We start from the raw sequence: 20,097 nt of genomic DNA on the forward strand, positions 1-20,097 counted from the left end.
CGATGAACATTATGGAAACTATTTTATTCCCTGTAAATATATTTTTCAAACTTGTGAATTATTCCTATAATTTGTGACAAACAATCTTGTCTAGAGCATCAGTTATCATGGATCAAAATTCTATTTAAGTGCATTTAACGTATACCTGCAATGAGTTAACTGAGCGAGAACTTGAATCATTGAATATTTATGATGTCAATGGAGAGGGTGGACTAAAACACAAATACACCTTGAAATTATGTCTTTATTAATATGAAGAATAACTCAATCATTGCACTCCACAACCACATTGCATTAACAGTTTCCCTGTGAAACTGATTTATTAAAGGTGTAGTATGAAAAACATTAAGCAAAATGTTAAAGCAACTGTATTTAGAAACCTCCCCATAAACAAAACTAAACCATGTGACTGGCAAAATGTCTTAAGTCATCTCAGAAAATCAATTTAATACTGAAAGTAGATAACACAGGACAACAATAAAAAGGTCTTCCCAATATGAGAAATCACAGTTTTTTGCAGTAAGTACTTTTGTTTACATGTACTTAGCAAAAAGGTACCAATTTGTGACATATGGCAAGACAATGTAGTTAACAGTAAAAAAGAAACAGAAAAAAAGTAAGGAAAATAAAAAAAAAAGCTAAAAATTTAAATAAACGTTTTGTCACGGACAACAATCCTTTCAGACTAACTTTATCAACTATTTACATCTATTCAATAGAAACAAAACTAATGAATACAAAAATGAAATGGTATGGGGGAGATACATGTTCGTTCATTTGGCTCATATCAACTCTGAATACAGTCAAGCATTAAGTGTGTGGATTTACAAAGGAGTGCTGTAGTCTGAACAAAAATCCGTTGTGTCCCAGTGAGTGTGCTTGGACATCTGCCAACGTGGAATTGTTTCTTGTCCTTTACTTCAGCTCAAAAAACAACTGCATGTCTGAGACTACAGTAAACTTATTTGACCCCTGAGTTTCTAATGCAAAACTAGTGTATGAAATACCTCATTACAGTGTATCTTAGTGCAAGCCATTTAACAGAGGTATATGAGATTAGCACCCAAGCTGACAAGATTCCCCAGAATGGTGACTCCGCTGGCCAAAAAAATCACAAAAAGCAGGATGGGAGGTGGCGCTTTGCTCTGTATCCTTGTGAAAACCAGCTTTTTCAAATGCTTGAATTTGTATTACATCTATAAACATGTTTTTCATAGAAAATATAAATATCCCTGAATGAAACAGATTCACAGCATTTACTTTCGAGGACTCCAGTGCTACTACCGTCGAGTGTCTCCAAAAAGGTCTCCAGTTTAAGTCAGTTTCCCGCCCTCCTCCGCAGCTCCGGCTGCTCCGCCCCCTTTACTCGCTGTCGTGGTAAATCACCGTTCGCTTCCCCCGGTTGCGAGTCTTCACGGGCGTCTTCCGCTTTCTGCTCGTCTCGTTGCTGTACTCCTCATCCTCATGCTCCTCATCCTCCTGCTCCTCCTCCTCCTCTTCTTCTTCTTCTTCCGAGGCGGAGCGTTCGCGGTGGTGGTGGTGGTGGCGGCGGCGCTGCCTCAGCTGGCGGCCTGCGGGCCTCTCGTCCGGCACGGCCCGCCTTTGACTCCTCCTCTTTGGGCTGCTGCGGGACCCCGAGCTGGCCGACGAGTTCTCAGAGGCCGGAGACGACCGCTCGCTCTCCGAGTCGGCGCTGCGGTTGCTGCTGCCGCCGTGGCTCTCCTTCCGTTTGAGTTTGAGTTTGAGTCGCCTGCTGCTCTTCACGCTCCTCGAGCGGCCGGCGTCTTCTCGCTCAGTCTCCTCGCTGCAATCGGACTGGGATTTGACGCCGTCCTCTCGCGCGGCTTCCCTTCTGGGCCGCTTCAAGGGGCCCACATTTCTGTTTTTAATGTTCTTGGACACTGGCTCCTTCTCTCCATCCTCGTCTTCTTCAGAGTCCGAGGAGTAAATGCGTTTCCTGCTGGAAGACTGCGTGTTCCTGGCTTCAGTGGGCGAGGTTCTGTTCGACTCCCTCGTATTGTAGCGGTCGCCTGCCAGTGTCGTCGTGGCTGCTTTGTTACCGTTTCCCTGTTTACGCTGCAGGCTTGCAGGCTCTTCCTCAGAGAGAGAGTTGTCACTGATGTATTTCTTCTTTGGGAGGGCTCGGAGATTCCGCCGCCTGTTGAAGGCGCCGTCGAAATGATCCGACCCCTCGTCCGACGAGCCGGTGGAGCGTTTCCTCCTCGACTTCCTCTCGGGTTTGTATTCCTGCTCAGAGCTCTGTGAAGCCGAGGTGTCGCCGCGAGGCCGCTTAGATTTGGTCTTGTTTCTCACCGGCCTCTTTGACCTGGTTTCAACCTCTGATTCCTCACTGGAGTGATTGCTCTCCACTTTGAGTTCCTCATCCTTTGCCAGTCTTTTGGAAGTCTTGCGTCCGCTGGATCTCTTTGGAGACTCGCCGGGTTCCTCTGATTCAGCACCATCCGGTTTGTTATTTGAGGCAGATTTTTGTTTATCTTGGCTTTTTGACGGTGAAACTTTACACTTTTTCTTAGATTCCTTGTGGACCGCTTCCTCCACATTTCTTCCATTTTGGTGCAAGTGTTTCGGAGAACTGTGGATCTTCTCTTCATCTGAGCTGACGGGAAGTTTATGTCGCGTGGTCCTGCGTTCAGTGACCTCCTCCTCCTCATCATCATCCTCTTCCTCATCCTCCTCCTCCTCACTAGTAATCCTCTTTTTTCTGGCGTGATGGGTTGCCGTGCTTCTCGAGGGTTTCTGAGACAAAGAAACTTCCGCTTCTCCAGAACTCTCCTCTGCAGCTTCCTCTTGCTCAGAGTTGCTGTCAGACCCTTGATGTTTTTTGCTGTATCCATTCATCTGGGACGACGTATCTTCAAAGGAAAAATAAATAATTTCAGATACATATTTCACAATTTCAAGCAAGGGGCAATTACAAAAAAGTAAAGAAATTCTCACCATTTCCCTTCTTTTCAGCAGCTTGTCGTGATTTCCTTTTACGCTTTTTAGATTTTGAGTCGCCGTTCTGCAGATTCTGGGAGGAGGATGAAGCGGCGCTGTTGTTGCCTTCCTCCTCCTCGTTGGATTCGCAACCAGATTCTTTAGTGGTCCTTGAAGCTACAAAAGAGAACAAAGGGGCAGAATTTAAAAGCCGCCAAAAACATAAAACACAGTGTAATGTATAACTACACTCTGCTTTTGATAATAAAAAAAGAAACTCTTTCTGAATCTAAATGTTAAAATGTTGGCTGTGAGATAAAAGTCTGGAGAAGAGCTTATTCATACCCCGCCTTGATGGCTCTTCATCAGAATCGGAGCTGCTCTGGATCACCGTGTTACGCTTGCCGGCCCGGACGGAGTGGCGAAGGCGGCTGCTGCTCCTCCTCGGCTTCTCTTCCTCATCCCGCTCCTCAAAGTCCTCGTCGGATGCCTCAAGGAGTTTCATCTTATTCACAGCCGCCCTCGCCGTCTTCCTCTTGAGCGACCGGCGGACCGTGACCTCCTCTTCCCGGTCAGAGTCCCGGTGGCGACGCCTCTCCCTGCCAGATGATCTGCTGCTGTGACCGTTCACCTCGGCTGTGCCCTCTGAAAGCAAGACGCCACGCAGAGGGAGGGCGTTAGCCGCCACGCAGAGGGAGGGCGTTAGCCGCCACGCAGAGGGAGGGCGTTAGCCGCCACGCAGAGGGAGGGCGTTAGCCGCCACGCAGAGGGAGGGCGTTAGCCGCCACGCAGAGGGAGGGCGTTAGCCGCCACGCAGAGGGAGGGCGTTTAGACGCCACGCAGAGGGAGGGCGTTTAGACGCCACGCAGAGGGAGGGCGTTTAGACGCCACGCAGAGGGAGGGCGTTTAGACGCCACGCAGAGGGAGGGCGTTTAGACGCCACGCAGAGGGAGGGCGTTTAGACGCCACGCAGAGGGAGGGCGTTTAGACGCCACGCAGAGGGAGGGCGGTAGTTGTGTTTACCTGCGTGCTTCCCGTCTGTGCCGGCGTTGTTCCTGGTCAACCGTGTGCTCCTGCTGCTCTTGTTCCTGCTCGGGTAGCGGCGACGTAAAGACTGGGAGGGCCTCTTTCCGTCCTCACCCTCACTGTCGTCGTCGTCCACTTCTTCCTCCTCTTCCTCCTCCTCCTCTTCCTCCTCCTCACTATCGCTCTCTGCAGTGGGAAGAAACAAGAATTAAGAAATAAAACTTAAGGAATGCCCCACTGAAATGCAGCATAAGTGAAAAGTGGATTTTAAGAGGAAAGTCCCCACCTTCTTTCCTCTGCTTGGCCCGTTTGCTTCTCGTGACTCTTGCTTTCCGTCTGAGTCGATGGTGCCTTGATGAACCACGCTGCTTCTCCTCCTGCGACTCACTCTCACTGTCAGACTCTGAAATACAATTAAAAAAAAAACACATTTTCAGTCAAAGACGACAAAGAAAAAGTAAAGCAACCAGAGCCAGTTAGTTGCAAACAGAACGTTTCACAGTTCTGCCTTCCCTTTTCAAAAGGCTGAAATAGTGTGACGTAAATAGTTGCGTAAACAAAGGTTTTGTGTGTCGTTGAATTGCTATCCATCATCCAATCAACGAAGTGATGCAAAGCGCGGCACTAGTCTGCGCTGTTCAGGCAGCCGGATGTTTAAGGGTTGAAAGAGGGGAGAGAAGAAGTTGGGTGTTGGGCCTTTGCTGAAGTTATGAGGATAACGAACGAAAGATTTTTTACGAGAGAAGAGAGTTTTTGTCAGAAGAAATCCGTAAATATGACCACTGATACAACCCGTCATTGGCGGACTATAAAGGACGTGCGAATGGCGTGCTTAAAGTGGACGCAGATCTCCGCAAACATCGCTGGCCGGTCGAGGGGTTTACAAAGTTGTGGAGGAAAATAATGCATTGAAAAGCAGCAGTGGCGATGCACGGGGCAAAAAAGTCTGATAAATAAATAAACAAACCAACGACTTCCACACACAAAGAAGTCACTCTCTAGGTCGTCTTCGACAGAAAACGTTACTCCACCTGGTGTTCTGGAGGTGAATTGCTTTGCAACACGCGCAAGCCTTTTTGAACCATGAACGGAAAAGAGACCGTCAACACAAGACGCAGAAGCACGTTCCAGCCTTGAGAGAACAACTACGAGACGGCCTTTTGTACCTGGCATTGACAAAGCAGTTTTGGAGGCAAAGTCATCCTCGGAGGAGCTGTGACCTGGTCTCCTGCGTCGACTCCTGCAGGCTCTCTCAGGAACAGTCACTTTGGCTGAGGTAGATTTGTTCACTGATGTCGATTCCACTTTTTCCTGAGTTTTTACAGCACCTTTCTTTTGACTACAGTCAAAAAAGACAATGCAACTTTTCATCAGACCCCTCGTCCACTGCTCTGCAGTGACTGTTTATCAGATTATTACATTTTTAAAAATTCCGACCTTGATGAGGCATTGGATTGATCCTGCTGCTGCATTTTCTTCCGGAACCTCTGACTGCGCCGGAGTCTGTCGCTGCTTTTGATGGCAGTTTTGTACTCTGATATGATTGTTCGGATTTGCTCCTCAAAGAAGGCAGAGATCCTCAAGGTCATGCTATAAATCTAGAATGCAACAGAAAAGATTAGCAGGAGGAGCTAAAAAATAAAACACAAATTGATTTTTTGATTATGTCAAGCATTATAGGGCCATTATGGGGACACTGCTCCTTCAAGACCTGCTTACCTTGGAGCGTTTATTGGGTGTGTAGGCTTTAGCGTTTGCAAATATTAGCCGGGTGTCTTTGCAAAGTTCCACGGGGTTGTCATAGCGGTCTTCAAACAAGGTCCGTTTCACCGTGTTAAGGTCCATTGGCGTATCAATGATGTCATGGTAGTCCTGGACAAGTAAACAAAACTAGATTTAGACGTCATCAAAACACTGGCGCACAAACAGAAAGATGTCGTTGCGTTGACTCACCGGATAGTTCTGAGGATCCACAGGCTGCCTGAACGGCTCAGAGTCCTCACACTCAAAAATGTAGATGAGCAGACTCTTGCACTGTTCCTTCCAGGCGTCTCTGTCAGGCACCACCTCCACAGAGCGCTGCCATGCAGAGGAGGGAAAGAGGAAATCCTTATGACATGTAATGCTGGCCATCTGCTGCCAATTAATCATTAACCCAAATTATCTGCTACCGAATTTCAAAAAAAAAAAAAGTCAGTTTCAGATGATTTTATGAGAATCAATGTTAATGGAACAATTCTATCCCATCATCTCTGTACCTGGCGCAGTCGGTGTCCAGAAGATGTTCCTGGTGCTTCTGTATCCTCCTGTAGGCAGTATTCAGTATTAATTTGGATTATTTGAGTCTGTTTATAAACCAGATTATTTTTCAGATGCAAAAGTCACTTTTAGATGAATTACTAAAATTTTAAAAAAGATCTTTTTAACAGTCAATGGTAACAGTTTATGGGATACTTAGGTTTCCTAAAACTAACTGAGAAATGTCCCAGCAGCAAACACTTACCTCATCATCATCGTCCATTTCCTCCACAGCATTGTAAATCTCCATGATATCTGTGCAGCTGGGATTACTGGAGGAGTAGGAAGAGTGTGTCAATTTAGTGTGTAAGAATGAATTGACCCTGTGCCTGTTCAAACAATGAGCAAAACGTACTTTACAAATTTCTGGAGGACATTTGTGATGATCTTTGCAGAGTGGGCAATCTTGCTCCTTGGCTCATTGAAAGTGCGGGCGTTGTGTGCAATATACCTGGCGTCCCAAATTAATGCTGAGAGGTGCCTGTGGATCACCAGAGGGGAACAAATGGATTACACAGCATCTTCACAAACAAAAAGACCAATTCCAGCGCTGAAGAAAGGATTTCAAGGACAGCGCTGGGTGGTCGAAGGTCGACTGTGGAAATGCTTCCATGCGCTGTGTTGGGTGGTAGAAGGGAGGAGGTGGGACTGACCTGTAGAATCTGTTACAGAGTCTCAGTCTGATGGTGCCCAGGTCAGTGGGATAGGCGATTACAGTGCAGTAGGTGGGATACTGGACTAAGTCCACAGGACCAGAAAAGGGAGCTGCGATCTCTATAGCAGGAACACAGTGGAAGGCGGGTAAGTACAAATCGGAAGACAACATTTCCTTGTTAAAGGAACCAATCGATACGCTGATGCGAGTGAATTGGGACCGGACTTGTGATGGCAGAAGTGTGCGATTGAGAGCTTGTCCGCGCATACACACCAACGGCGATGAGCTGGTCGATGCCGGCGACGATGCGCTCGCACTCGGCGTCCCTGCTCGTCTCCCCCCACTCCCCGGGCAGAGGCTTGTACATCAGCTCATTCATCTCATCTTCAGTCACAGGGATACCACCTCCTTCAGTCTCTGGATGCTGGGCTGCATGGCAGGGAAACACTTATTCTGTATGCATTGACCCCATTACCCCCCCTCTATGAATGGACATCATTTCTGTGTTTGGAGAGGCACAGAGATAAGCTAATAAAAAAAGACTTAATTACCACCATCTGGAATTGGTTCGACATCCCAGGGACTCAGTTTTTCAGTTTCTCCGTTGTCCCATCTGGGATAAAACACACAAAAATAAAATCCCATTAAACATTTTCCTTGCGAGATGAGGGCTGAATTAAAACATTTTAACCATGAAAAGTAGTTAAAAAAATAAAAAAATGAACAACACAGGTTACTGTTGTAAGAACAGTGGGACAGATATGACACCTTCCTGCCTCTTAAATAACCACTAGAGGGCAGAGAGACTTGTCTTGGGAACGACTATGGCAGCAGTCTGTCCTGGAAACTGGCTGATATTCAGAGCCACCACATCTCCAGTGTGTTTTCCTACCTGACTTTGAAGCACTGGAAGAGGCTGTCAGGGTATTCGGGCTGGTAGGGCTCCTGGCAGACGATGCTCCCAAACCACCAGGCATCGTCTATCACTGAGCGGAACCGGTCACCTGCACAGGACAAGATGATACCCGATCAATGAGGAGGAAAAATCCACATCGACACAGGATTTCTGAATAATCCTCACAGTGGAACTTCATCCGGGGTACTTATTAGTTTGAAATGTAAACAGTTCTTCTCTATTAGAAATAAATGAGACAGAGTACAAAGAGGATGCTACTTGGTCTCAAAGCCAAGACTTCACAGTGAGCCAAGTGCACCAACTTACTTGGCTGCCAGTTTCTCCGCAGCGCTTCGTCGTAACTCTGCCTCAACACGAGGAAATCTATCACATCTGGCATGTCGTGATACCTGTGGGAGAAAAGCAAATCACGTGAAAATACAATCAAATAAAGGTTTGGGATATTTACACTTGTACGGTCTGCAGCCCCGTTCGCAGAGGAATATATTTCTGTAATAGTAAATGTTGTATTTTATCTTAATTTTGTCATTCATTTGTTAAATACCCCCCATTTTGGGGTTTATGATTGCATTGGTGTGTTTGGACCTTCTAATCAAGTATAACACAGACTTTACTTCGCTTGCAAATATGCTGCATGAAACACATACGTTGTGCCACATTTTCTTTCCATCAGCTGAGGTCCCCTGGTAATACTATTAAACATATTTGCAGAATCTGATTCTCAGAATTGCGCTGACCCTCAAACAAAATGTAGCCCAGAATAGATTTTAGAATCTTAACCTCCATATTATGTACTTTCATGGTGAATGCCACCTTTGAGTTGAGCTACTAATGCTAATGGAAATAGCAAGGAGAAGAACCGAGCTGCTTACTTGACCGAAAAAGACTTGTCAGATATTTTGCCAGTGCCGTGGTCAATAAGAGTCAGCTTCAGACAGCAAAGTGTTGGAGGGCAGACTTCGTATTTGATTCCTGTGATCTTCACAAACTCTTGGTCCTAGAACACATTTGGAAAAAAAAAGAAAACTGTTCAAAAGGGTTCTTTTATCAGTTTAGATTTAATAAATTATGTTTTTCAGAATTCTTCCGAGCTGTAACAAGAACATTTTTATTATCTTCTGATTTGCCTTCATCTTACCCGTAGCTCCATTTTCTTCCAGGGCTGTTTGTCCAAGTTTATGGGATACAGGTCACCTCGACTCACTGCCTCAACGTAGGCCTCGTGTCCCTGCCGAAAGTAGATCACCTGACAAGACAAGAGATTTGGAGCTTATGAGGAACAGGATCGTGATCATGGTGTCCTGTTAAACCACTAAAACACACGTCAAACTCGTGGCCTGCGGGCCAAATCCTCCCGCCGCCAGAGTTTAATGGTCTGGCCCCTTTCGTATTTGGCCCGAACCTAAAATGAGTCCGACACCCAAACAATAAAATATGTATAAATACATACAGCTGCTCTACTTTAAAGAGCAAATGTGTACACTACAACATAAACTAAATGCATTATTACTCAATCCTCCTAACTTCACAGAATGTGATTCTCCTATTACCTTTCTTAAAGTGAAGTACATACCTCATCGCCCATTTGGGGAACAAAAGGAGACTTCCTGGGAATGACATCAGTGATCCAGGTTGAGGGTCTGAACTCGTTGGACACTTCTCTGTTGATGGATGGTCTGACCTTTGGACGCTGAAGATGTAAAATGTAGATTCATCTTTATATTTCCTCCACGACCGTAGCAGAGTAACAGAAGTTGGGTTGGCTACTGTTGGCAGTGTGTTCAGTAACTCACCCTGGGTGACTTGTTCTTTGCTTTTTTGGACTTCCCTTTGCTTTTCTTGCAAGCTTTTTCCTCCTCATCACTCTGCTGCTGCTGCTGCTGCTTCTTCTCTTCCTCCTCCTCTTCTTCTTCTTCTTCATCTTCCTCCTCCTCCTCATCATTCACTTCCTCCTCCTCCTCCGAGCTGCTGAGTCTGCGCTGTGCTCGTTTCCGTGACGACACAGAGGCGGAGGGTTGCAGGTTGATACCAGCGTCTGCCGTCCAGTCGGAGTACTCGCTGGACGTTTGACTGTATGGTCACAAGCAGCCACAATTAAGATTTAAAGTTACATATAAGAAAACAGGCCAAAGGACATAGTTCAGTTATTTGTTTCAACCTGCTTGGGGATTGCCACTTAAGACAATACAAGTAACGCAACATTTTAATATGAAAGAAAAGAGTGTTTATAGTGTGTATAGAACCATGTTTTGTGATTCAGGAACACTCTTTGATTTGGCACTGTAAATAAGTTCAAACAAGTTATAATGAGGTCTAGCACAGTGTTGGACGTTATACCGTGAGCTGTCACTATTCCACTCTTCCTCATCATTGGAATCCATTTCACTGCCATCCAACTCGTGTTCCTAAACAGACCAAAAAAAAGACCACAGAGGCTTGTAAATGACTTTTTAGCGACGCCACAGGAGAGCGGACAAGAGGTTTGAATCAGTGTGCACCTCGGAACTTGCCGTCTCCTCTCCCTCTTCGCATGACATGTCGAGGAATTCCAGCGCGTCACTGTGGCCGTGTGCTCGCTTCGTAGTGTGAGGCTCATCCTCTGAATCATCCTGAGGGGACAGATGGGGCCGATTTTTAATACCAGCGCAAAGACTTGTACCGAAACAGTTGAGAGACACAGTTGTGAAGATACGTTTTTATTCACAGTATACGTATTTTGATTTCTTACACTACAGTAAAGACTGATGATTATTCACAATAAGCCATTTTAATCTAGTGAAACCTACCCTGGTGTAGATGATGCGTCTCTTCTTTGCATTATACAGGAGTATCTCCTCGTCTCCTCTGGCCGCTCGAACGCGCTCCTGGATCCTAAAAAACAAACACACAGGATGAAATTCAAGTGGAAAAGCCACAAAATGTCAAGTACACTATCATTAGATATGTGAACCACTGAGCAGTGTGAGGTTCATCCTCTGAATCATCCTGAGGGGACAGATCTGAGTGGTTCATTGATGGGTATGTTTAGGAACCTCTTTTTGGAAGGGGTGGGTGTATTCCATTGAGTATCATTCAAATATTTATGTGATCTAAAATGGAAGAAGAATCTATTTCCACTTGGAAACATAACATACAAAACCACAAGGGTGCAGAGATTTCCGGGCACACAAAAGCAAAATTGTCCACAGGGGGGATGCTAAAGCTCTGGTACCTGTAGCTGCTGGGTCCCACCTCAGGCACCACCACCCTGCGCCTCCAGGCCTGCAGGTCTCTCTCTGTGGCCATCTGGCTGCGAGGTGCATTCTGGTGCATCTGCCGGACCCCCTCCACCTGCCCGCTGCGGCGCAGGCCCACATTAGGGGGGGACTGCACTTCAGCTCGATCGTTCACAGACACTGCAAAGAAGGATCACATACCTAGCATCCAACAGGCCGCTGGATCAACAGAGAGAATCAGCCAAAACACTGGTGGTGTATTGATACCTCTACGCGGCGTGCTCGGTGCTGGAGCCAAGGCGAGGGACTGAGCCTCAGCCTGCCCTTCTGGTCCTTCTTCGGCCACCGGCGCCAACTCTGTCCCGTGATGGCTCCGTCGGTCTTGTTGCTGCTGGAGATTTCGGATGGCCTCGTCCAAAAGGGTGCTGCGTCGTATCACAACTTCGTCGTGCTCTGCGGTCTGCTGGCTGATCACCTGCTCCACAACCTCGCCATCGCCTGAAGACGCCATCGAAAAAAGAGAAACCAAGAGCATGAGTATGAGTGTAGCAGTAGGTTCACCCTGGTCAAACACTTTGTGTGGCTTCAGAAGTCATAAAGGACATGCTTCAAATGTTCTTAGATTATGGCCGGCTGCTTACTGGTGGCTACGTATCCTAGCTGAGGAACCAGGTGTTGAGCAGCAATGTTCTCCCTTCCTGGGACGAGACGCTGGTACCTGAGAATCAAGCAAAGATGTTTAAAAAAAAAAGTAAATTGTGGAACAAGTCGCATTTAGATGTCCAATGGTTACTATCTTCATGACAAACCCACATTTTGAACTCTTCTCAGTATTGCTTTATCATAATGCCACAGGGACAAACATTGGAACAACACGGGTAACAGCTGAAGACTGAAGGTGCTGTGTACAACTGATGGAGTCTTCATGTCTACCTTGGAGGATGGGGGTTTCCATCCACATCCACTAAGAAAGGAGGGGGCATGAGGTGGGGTGCCTGCTGTGTCTGTTCATCCAGCACGAAGCCGTTGGTGTCCCGGATCAGCGGTCGGTAGTCTGTGTGGAAGAACACCTGGTCTGGAAGCTGTGTGGTGACCAGGAGAAAGAGGAAGCTCAAGGTTTGTCTTCATCCTGCAACTTTTCTTATGTTGTTTTGTGTTTTCAGATCCATAAACACTTTGATTCGTATGTCCAAAGTTCAATTATCCAAGGCTATCACTATTTCTTAACGTGGAAAAGGCTGGACTGTATTTATCAAGTGAAAACAAGTATCGCTAAAAATGGCATTTACAAAACATTTCCTCTGGCTTCAATTATTTGTGTAAAGATTTAAAAAGGTTGTATGCTTACCTTCTCATACGGCTTGGAACTGCCAAAACCAAAGATGAGCAGATGGCCATGGGAGTCTGTGCAAGCAAAGCGATGCCCATCGGGGGTGAATTTGCAGTCGAAAACGGCTCCATGACCTTGGCCCTCGATCTGGATGACAAACACAAAATCGCCCCAGGTACAGGAACACATTAGCCAAAAAAAAATGTTTGTTGCATGCTTCTTTTCTTTTTATATCCTGCTGGGCCTTACTTTTCTCCTTGTTTTTTAAACACTTTGTGTAGAGAGAAAAAACAAAATGCCCAATAATAAGGCAGTTAGACTCGTCAATATAAATGACAGATGGTTACAGAAAGAAAAACACAAAGCTAAACTTAGGACAAACAAATGCTGAAATATGGCTGTTTTTCTCAGTGTTGCCTATAGCTCTCTCTGTCATGTTGTGCATCATGGTGGGTCTTTGAAGGAGTATTGCTTGTCGATTGTGTTGCAGAACTACTGCGTTTAGCATCTCTTCTATGCCACGTTACGGTAGTGCTGGGGGACAGCGTACCATGTTGAAGTAGTGCTGTGTGTTTGTCCCTCGCAGCAGATCCCATATGAAGACATTCCCGTCATGGCCGGCAGACAGGATGATCCTGGGGTCAAAAGGGTGCGGCTCCAGGACAAACACCTCAGCCTCATGGCCCTGAAAGCAACTTTCAAGTTAGTCTTTAAACCCTTTAAAAAAAAATGATTTACTCGGGGAGACAACACGGTGCACAATTACTTTAAGGATATGCAGCAGCTGTCCTGTGTAGGAGTTCCACACTTTGAGGAGATGGTTGTTAACAGCCGTGATGACTGTATGATCATGGCGATCCCACGCTACCATGGTGACTTTTGGTTTAAAGTAGCTCTCATCTTCAGTCAATGGTTCAATTCTGAGGGGGTAAAAAACAACAACCATCCAATTGGATATTACACACAACACATAAAGCAACTCTCACAGCATACTATATATTTGAGATACAGTCGATTAGATTCTAAAAACATCGTTGGAATGTTTAATTTCCCTGGTTTTCCTTACACTTCCCTCATATATTTTGTTGCAATATGGATGTTGCTACTGGATGTATGTACTCTCTCTTTCACAACAGCTCAATCTCTAACATTGCACAATTTCTCTCCTTTCCTGCTCGCTCTCCACGTGTTGTATCTGCATGTTGTCATCCAGGAGATTCCAGTCTCGGAATCCATGACTTTAATTTTTTTATTTTGTTAATCTGCACCATCCCAGATAAGGTAAACCCTCCTTAGTTGTTCAATTCCTGAAGTTTTTCTTTTTCTTCCTTATTTCACAATCTGTGAAAAAAAGAGCTGAGGACACATGAGAAGGACTCTGTCCTAGGAATCCCTATTTGTGTACGACAGCAACGTGCTCCTTACCCTGGAAGAGTGGCAGACATGTTGAGCAGGATGCACCTCCACTGCTGACGCAGGTGGAGCTTCCAGATCCGTGCTGTTCCATCTCGGCTTCCGCTCACAAACCTGAGAAGGCACAGCGGCAGATCCCGAACCATCCATTTATACACTGTTAGATGTATGCATTAAACAGTATGTCTACTGTGCAACAACTAAAGAATCCATGGTGAGTTAAAGTACAACGATTCTACCGTACCTTTCACCTGAGTGGCAGAATTGGATGCTATCGACTTTGTCCTGAACGGAGAGCACAGATGAGGAGTAATTGTTAGTAGTTGTTTAATGTAACTTGATTATTTACCAAGTTAAACCACATTATGTAGCTGAAGGTGTATGTGTTAAATGCAACATGGTGCACAGTGAGAGTTTGGCTTTGCAGCGAGTTCTCACCGTGTGCTCATGGAGCTCCGAAATCTTGTCTGGACTTCCACCTCCCAAGTAATATATTCGGATGACGTCATCAGTACTTCCTGTTGCTAAGAACATCCCACCTTAAAAAAGTAAAATATAAAGTCAATAGAAGATAAAAAGTTGATCATTCTTTGAACTGTATAACATGAAGTAGCATGAACACAGGTTATTCAGGTACAAACATTCCCCCAAAAATGACCAATTACCTGAACTGAATGAGGAGCACACAGTCTGAACTCCTGGTCTCGGCCGCTCTATGAATTTGTTAGGCCGATCACTTGAAAGATATAAAGAAAAAACTGATTTTATTCAGAATATGAGTTACTTTACGTTATTGTCAGGAAAAATTAATTTACTGAAAAACTCACATGCATAGTCAAATGAAAATATAGACTATTAGAAGTTTAAAGACTGGTCTTGACCAGTTGCCCGTATAATTCTCCTACTCAACTGCACCCAGCGGTTTAATTACTTTAAATACTAGCACCACTCCTCACCTTTATATCTATTAAAAGAAAAGTTTAAGCTTCAACCAATCTGACCGGCATTTCAACTTCAGGCTGGTGTCACATTCCTTTGCCAGGTGAGACTCGACACACTATGACAGAAAATGTTTTACACTTTTAACTTGCTCGCTATTCAACTAGATGCTGGAAAGTCGACGTAAAGCACGCCCTTTGATTGCAGTTATTTGACCAATATAGTAGCCTGTGTTGGGACAACAGAAAATACAGTCCACCTAGTTTGACTGGTCTTCCTTCGTTTACTAGAGATCCACTGCTGATTTCCATGAGAATAAATCGCATATCCAACAAGCGTTTACCAGCCTAAACTGTTTGTTCAGCAATGTAATGTTTGCTTTAAATCTATAATACACCACTCTCCATCTTTGCTATTTTGAAAGAGACAAAAATGTAAAATTAAATTAAACTGATCAAATGAGAGTCATTCATCTGTTTTGATGTGTAGGTTTACCATGTAACAGTTTTTTATTTTCTTAATAATTCCGTATGTCACCATTTGAAGCCCATTGAAAGCAGCACTGACCTGAAGTTGATGTTGTTGACGTCCCACTGCCAGAAGCAGACCATGGCATCGGTTCCGGTGGACAGCATGAAACGTTTTGAGCCCTTGGCGAACGGTGAGAACTGAGAGAAAATTAACAAAGTTTGACACCCCGAGTTATTCAAATGATATTAAAATCAAGACATTGATTCTACATGGAAGGTTAAATATTAACAGCCGGCCAGACAACCAGACCAGATCGCAGACAATGGTTAACAGGAAGTATGTTTCCAGCCATGCGGCATCATGAGCTCTTTAGAACTTTACACTTGTCTGAGGGAATCTGGCAGAGCGATAAAGAGAAGATTGAATACAAAGGCTGATGGAAACATTTATTTTTTTACTTTGCCAGTCCTGCTATCACCTCCTTCTTCTTCTTTTTGTTGTTGTTTTCCTTTAGGCACCAATATTCATAATAAAGTATGATATATTAAATTATTTTCAAAGCATAATTTCATCATAGTTGGAAGTAGAAAGCGATAAAAAGTTATCCACAATTATCGTTTTATTCCTTTTAAAAATATTTGCTCAGCAGTAGCTGATGGAATGGTCCCTGATTCATGTTTACTTTGGTTTCTTTGTTTTAACTTAAACTTGAAAGTATCTCACAATAATGGAATTATGAGAGCTTGTATTCTAATCTCATCAAATGATGATAAAAATCACTTTAAATAGCAAAGAACCTTCTCTAATTTGCCTCTAATACCATTGGACAGCCCTCTTCCTACAACGGCAGTATATCGTGAAGACACAGATCCATTTACCTGGAGGGAGGTAATGGATCCACTGTGCCCCTGCAGCACAGCCACAGGCGCACAGGTACGAAGGCACCACACACGGATAGTCTTGTCACAGCTTCCCGCAGCAATTAGCGTGTTCTCATAGTTGACCGCCAGGTCTGTGATCTCTGCAGAGTGCCCTCGCAACGTTGAATGAAGCCTTCCATCAAACGAGGACCAAATCTTCACCAAACAGTCATCTGAGCCCTGACAAAGAAAAACACCAACTTCTACTTTACCATTCTGTTCAAGGATGTAACTGAATACATTAAAAGATTATGGCTAGCACCTGAGGACCCTGCCAGGATATAAGCAACTTAGATCTGATCTCAACAGCATCCAGTATCTCCAGCAACAACCAGCTGAATGTCCAATTCATACATGTGCAGTATCAACAATATAGAGTTCGACCCTTCGTGCTTATCAGTGTTTCAGAAGAGCAAAGGCTAAATTAGAGTCACTGTTATGACCGCACATTAAATAGCGGTATATTTCTAAGCAGGGATATATGTTGGCAAGTTCCATCTTACTGTAAAGATCCTGAGACCGGTGCGATCAAATGCGATACAGTACACTGCAGACAGATGCCCCAGGATCCGCCTATGCAGCCGCATGCGCTCATAGTTGCTGACGGGATTGACGGAGCTGAAGCGTTGCACTCCTGTCAGCTCTCTCCCTCGCTGGACCATCACTGTTGACGAAATCATGCCAGTCATGAGAAAACAGTGAGGAGATTACAGGGCTGTAACAAGACTTGGATCAACACAAATGCATGGGATGGATTTAATCTAATGTGATCAGAGGTGGATTGTCACAAGATGAAATAAATGTATGAAAAAATAAGAAGCTGTTACTCTGCGGGTTAACAGAGCTTGTTAATGCCTCGTCCTCCAAGAAACCGTCATCGGTAAAGAGCTAGAGGTCACTCGGGCTACTTTCATTTGATTTCAACATCAACTGCGTGAAACAAAACTGCCATTCTCATCAAAGAACAGTTTTTCTGCTGAAGTCTGATACATCTGGTTTGTATATGTTGCTACGGGAAACAACTAAATATCAGAGAAACAAGTTCACCATGCGTAATGCTATCATCAGCTAAAAGTTCTCATTGCCTTTTTTGTGGAACATGTCCTCCAAACAGTGGTTTCATAAACAGTTGACTAACTTCAACAGAACGTCTCAAAAACAAATAAAAGACCAACAAAGGTTTAAACTTGAAAACATTGATGCAAACAGGTATATCTAGAATCTTTGTAGCACTGAGTAGTAGATAACTGTCACAGCAAATTGGACGTCCTAAAGAACCTAAGGAGTCGAGCATCAAAAGCACACTAACAATTCCTTGTAAATCCTTAGATGAAATGATGAATGTAATTGTGGTGTTGATAACATCTACTAATTCAAGGGAACAGACTGGATAAAGTGACCAATCTGGCTTATTCATGGCAACGCACCAAACTTATCAGACAATAACTTAACAGAAGGCCTTTTGCTAAAATTTGAACCATCGGGTTAAAGAGGAACAGCAAGAGATTCAATGTGTACAGTGTGTATGACCACAGAATATTAAAACAAACACCTGACTTATCAGCACACATAACATCTTTTGTGAAGAGATGTCCAGTATATCCAATTCATTCATTTTTCAAATCATCCCAGGGGAATATTGAGTGAGGCGGGACGTACCTAGGTGTGGTGGTTTCTTGCAGTGGAAAGGCCTCTCTGGTGGTCTGCCCCGGTGAAGGGCTGCATATGACGAAGCATTGAGCCGCATTCTGTCGCAGTCTGAGAAACAAATAAATGATCAGTGTATGAGACATGTAGAATAATAAAATAAAACCGGTTAATTATACATTTAGCAGAAATACTTGAAGATAATGTACCTTTCGGAGTCCGAAGCATCGACTGCTTCCCGGACCCCAGGAGAGAGTGTACACCGGGGACACATGATGGCACTTCTTTGTCAAGAATTGGTCCAATCTGCTTACATATCCGTAGCAAATGGTCTGGTGCAATATGTCTGTTGGCTGCAACCTGCAGGTCCAAAATAATAACAGAGCGGAGACATGATACCGAATACAACATTTTTTGAATAAACAAAACGTTTTGATTATCAGGTCACCAAAATGCCAACAACAATCTAAAATGAAGGGATTTGCAAGTAAGTTATTGAAGAAGATGTCACCTGCAAGTGTCAGAACCATTCTCTCACTGCTTTCTGGATTATTTTTTAACAGATCTATCAATAGTGAGAATATTTCTTAGTTTGTAATGAGATATTCTGTACTGATTATATCCAGAAACACATCTTTTTAAAAAGGTAGTTAAACACAGCTATATGTATAATACTGTTTGTTCATTAATAGTACATAATATTACCGGTACTGTAGAATGTCTACAGTTTTGTCAATACAAATGTTAAGACAAGACAGTTGGGTGGTTTTCATGTGCTGCTCAACCGATATTGTGAGAGGGGTGGAGTCTATTTTAATGGACCAATCACAGCGCAGGTCACAAGCTAACTAACGCGGAGACAGCACTCCTCACTCTCTGATTGGCCAGCGGAGCCTGTCTCAACCTAGCTGAGAAGCCGAACTACCCACCCTTTCTGCAGTACAACAGTCGGGAGGCTAAATAATATTAAACCCTCGATCCAAATACAGTTTTCTGAACGACCGCACAGTTTACCGCCCCCCGCCCTCCGACGAATTAATTCGGCGGGGGAAAGACTCGCGAGCACGGCAACCGTCCCGACCGAAGATAGTCCAACGGTAGTCCAACAGGAAAAAGAACAAAGACCGTAAACAAGAACAGAGCATGGACACCGAGCCCCCCCCCCTCCTCTCTCCCTGTCACGAGACAAAAACAACCGCCGACAATGAGCTCAATAACAGATATGAAGTTAAATTCTCACCAAGTCTTCATATGTTCTCGGGTGCTCGTTTCCCAGCCAGTCCAATCTCCCCGGTAAGAGCTGTCGAAAACAACAGTTTGGTAAAGCGGAGTGACCCCCCCCCTTACAGAAAGCAGCAGCATGTACAGAGTGAGCTGATATTAAAGAAAGCAGGGAGGGGGGGGGTGTCAAAGGAGGGAGACGTCCAGAAGTATTAAAGAAAGTGGACAAGTTCCGTTTGACTCTTGTCAAAAGCAACGGAAACCGGCTAACGTTAGCCGTTAGAGAAGCAGGCGGGATACACACCTGATATTCCTCTAGTTCGCTCGCCAAGACCTGCGGGTTGGATTAAGAGAGGCGAATTCAGATGAGGTTGCATCAATTCAATCTAACTAGCTTCGTCAACTAGTTCGAGATACACACACACACAGAGACGCTGTACTTTAGTCTATAAAGCCCACCAGCTCACCTCCGCCGCTCTCCGACACGGACCCGTCGTTAGGAAACGCGATATCAAGTAATAGAGCTCTGAAAGGCAACAGCGGAGACGTTAACCGCGAGCAGGAGAAAAGCAGCCCGGACGTCAATTAGCAGCAGCGTTATCGTTGCAAATCAAGCTATCAATTGGGGTTTACTTCTGCGGCTTACCCGACTCAAGGAGCGAAATGTTCCGATTTTTGGCCATTGAACCGGCCGTAATTTTGGAGAGGTGAAAGCAATTTTTTTTTCAGGATAACTTTGTGACTACGGAGAACAGGATATATTTATTTAATTTCGGCTACACAGCTCTGACCCCCCTCCACGGTTGCTCCCGCTTTCTATTCGGCCCGTTCGCAGTCGCCATTGGAAGGATGAGGCCCGAGCGATACGACTTACTTCCGCCACAGCGGAGTCACACAGGAAAAAGGGGGTGGGGAGGAGCAACAAAAGGCGAACGTGTACGTTAGCCCGACGGCTAGCAACGTTAGCATTCATTCACGGAAGCCGGGTCGTTGACACGATTTACAAATCAACGCGTTTAAAAAAAAAGATAAATTTATTTGAAATATATAGGTGTGTTTCTGTGCGTATTTTTTGACTACACACAGCGGAGAAAACAAACGGCCGC

General features: G+C 44.7%; 1 protein-coding gene across 1 annotated transcript; it reads right to left on the reverse strand.

The window, feature by feature from the left end:
* Positions 1–224: 224 nt before the first annotated feature.
* On the reverse strand, positions 225–20,014 carry brwd1 (bromodomain and WD repeat domain containing 1). Its single transcript, XM_037469480.2, has 44 exons — positions 19,638–20,014; positions 19,459–19,517; positions 19,296–19,325; positions 19,011–19,070; positions 17,980–18,130; positions 17,783–17,881; positions 16,627–16,787; positions 16,082–16,303; positions 15,300–15,400; positions 14,459–14,529; positions 14,232–14,332; positions 14,038–14,078; positions 13,806–13,907; positions 13,147–13,300; positions 12,931–13,065; positions 12,399–12,527; positions 11,984–12,132; positions 11,692–11,768; positions 11,318–11,548; positions 11,047–11,230; positions 10,622–10,706; positions 10,334–10,444; positions 10,173–10,240; positions 9,629–9,905; positions 9,409–9,525; positions 8,974–9,081; positions 8,708–8,832; positions 8,142–8,224; positions 7,812–7,923; positions 7,471–7,532; positions 7,193–7,348; positions 6,918–7,038; positions 6,620–6,745; positions 6,470–6,536; positions 6,225–6,272; positions 5,920–6,045; positions 5,686–5,838; positions 5,404–5,564; positions 5,133–5,305; positions 4,253–4,369; positions 3,964–4,152; positions 3,286–3,585; positions 2,959–3,117; positions 225–2,873 (listed from the first exon to the last, which is right to left on the reverse strand). The coding sequence occupies exons 1-44, from the start codon at positions 19,672–19,674 to the stop codon at positions 1,363–1,365; spliced, it is 6,849 nt and encodes a 2,282-aa protein (XP_037325377.2). The 5' UTR covers positions 19,675–20,014; the 3' UTR covers positions 225–1,362.
* Positions 20,015–20,097: the final 83 nt, after the last annotated feature.

The sequence above is a fragment of the Pungitius pungitius genome, chromosome 3 (genome assembly GCF_949316345.1).
Source record: "Pungitius pungitius chromosome 3, fPunPun2.1, whole genome shotgun sequence".
Classification (NCBI taxonomy): Eukaryota; Metazoa; Chordata; class Actinopteri; order Perciformes; family Gasterosteidae; genus Pungitius; species Pungitius pungitius.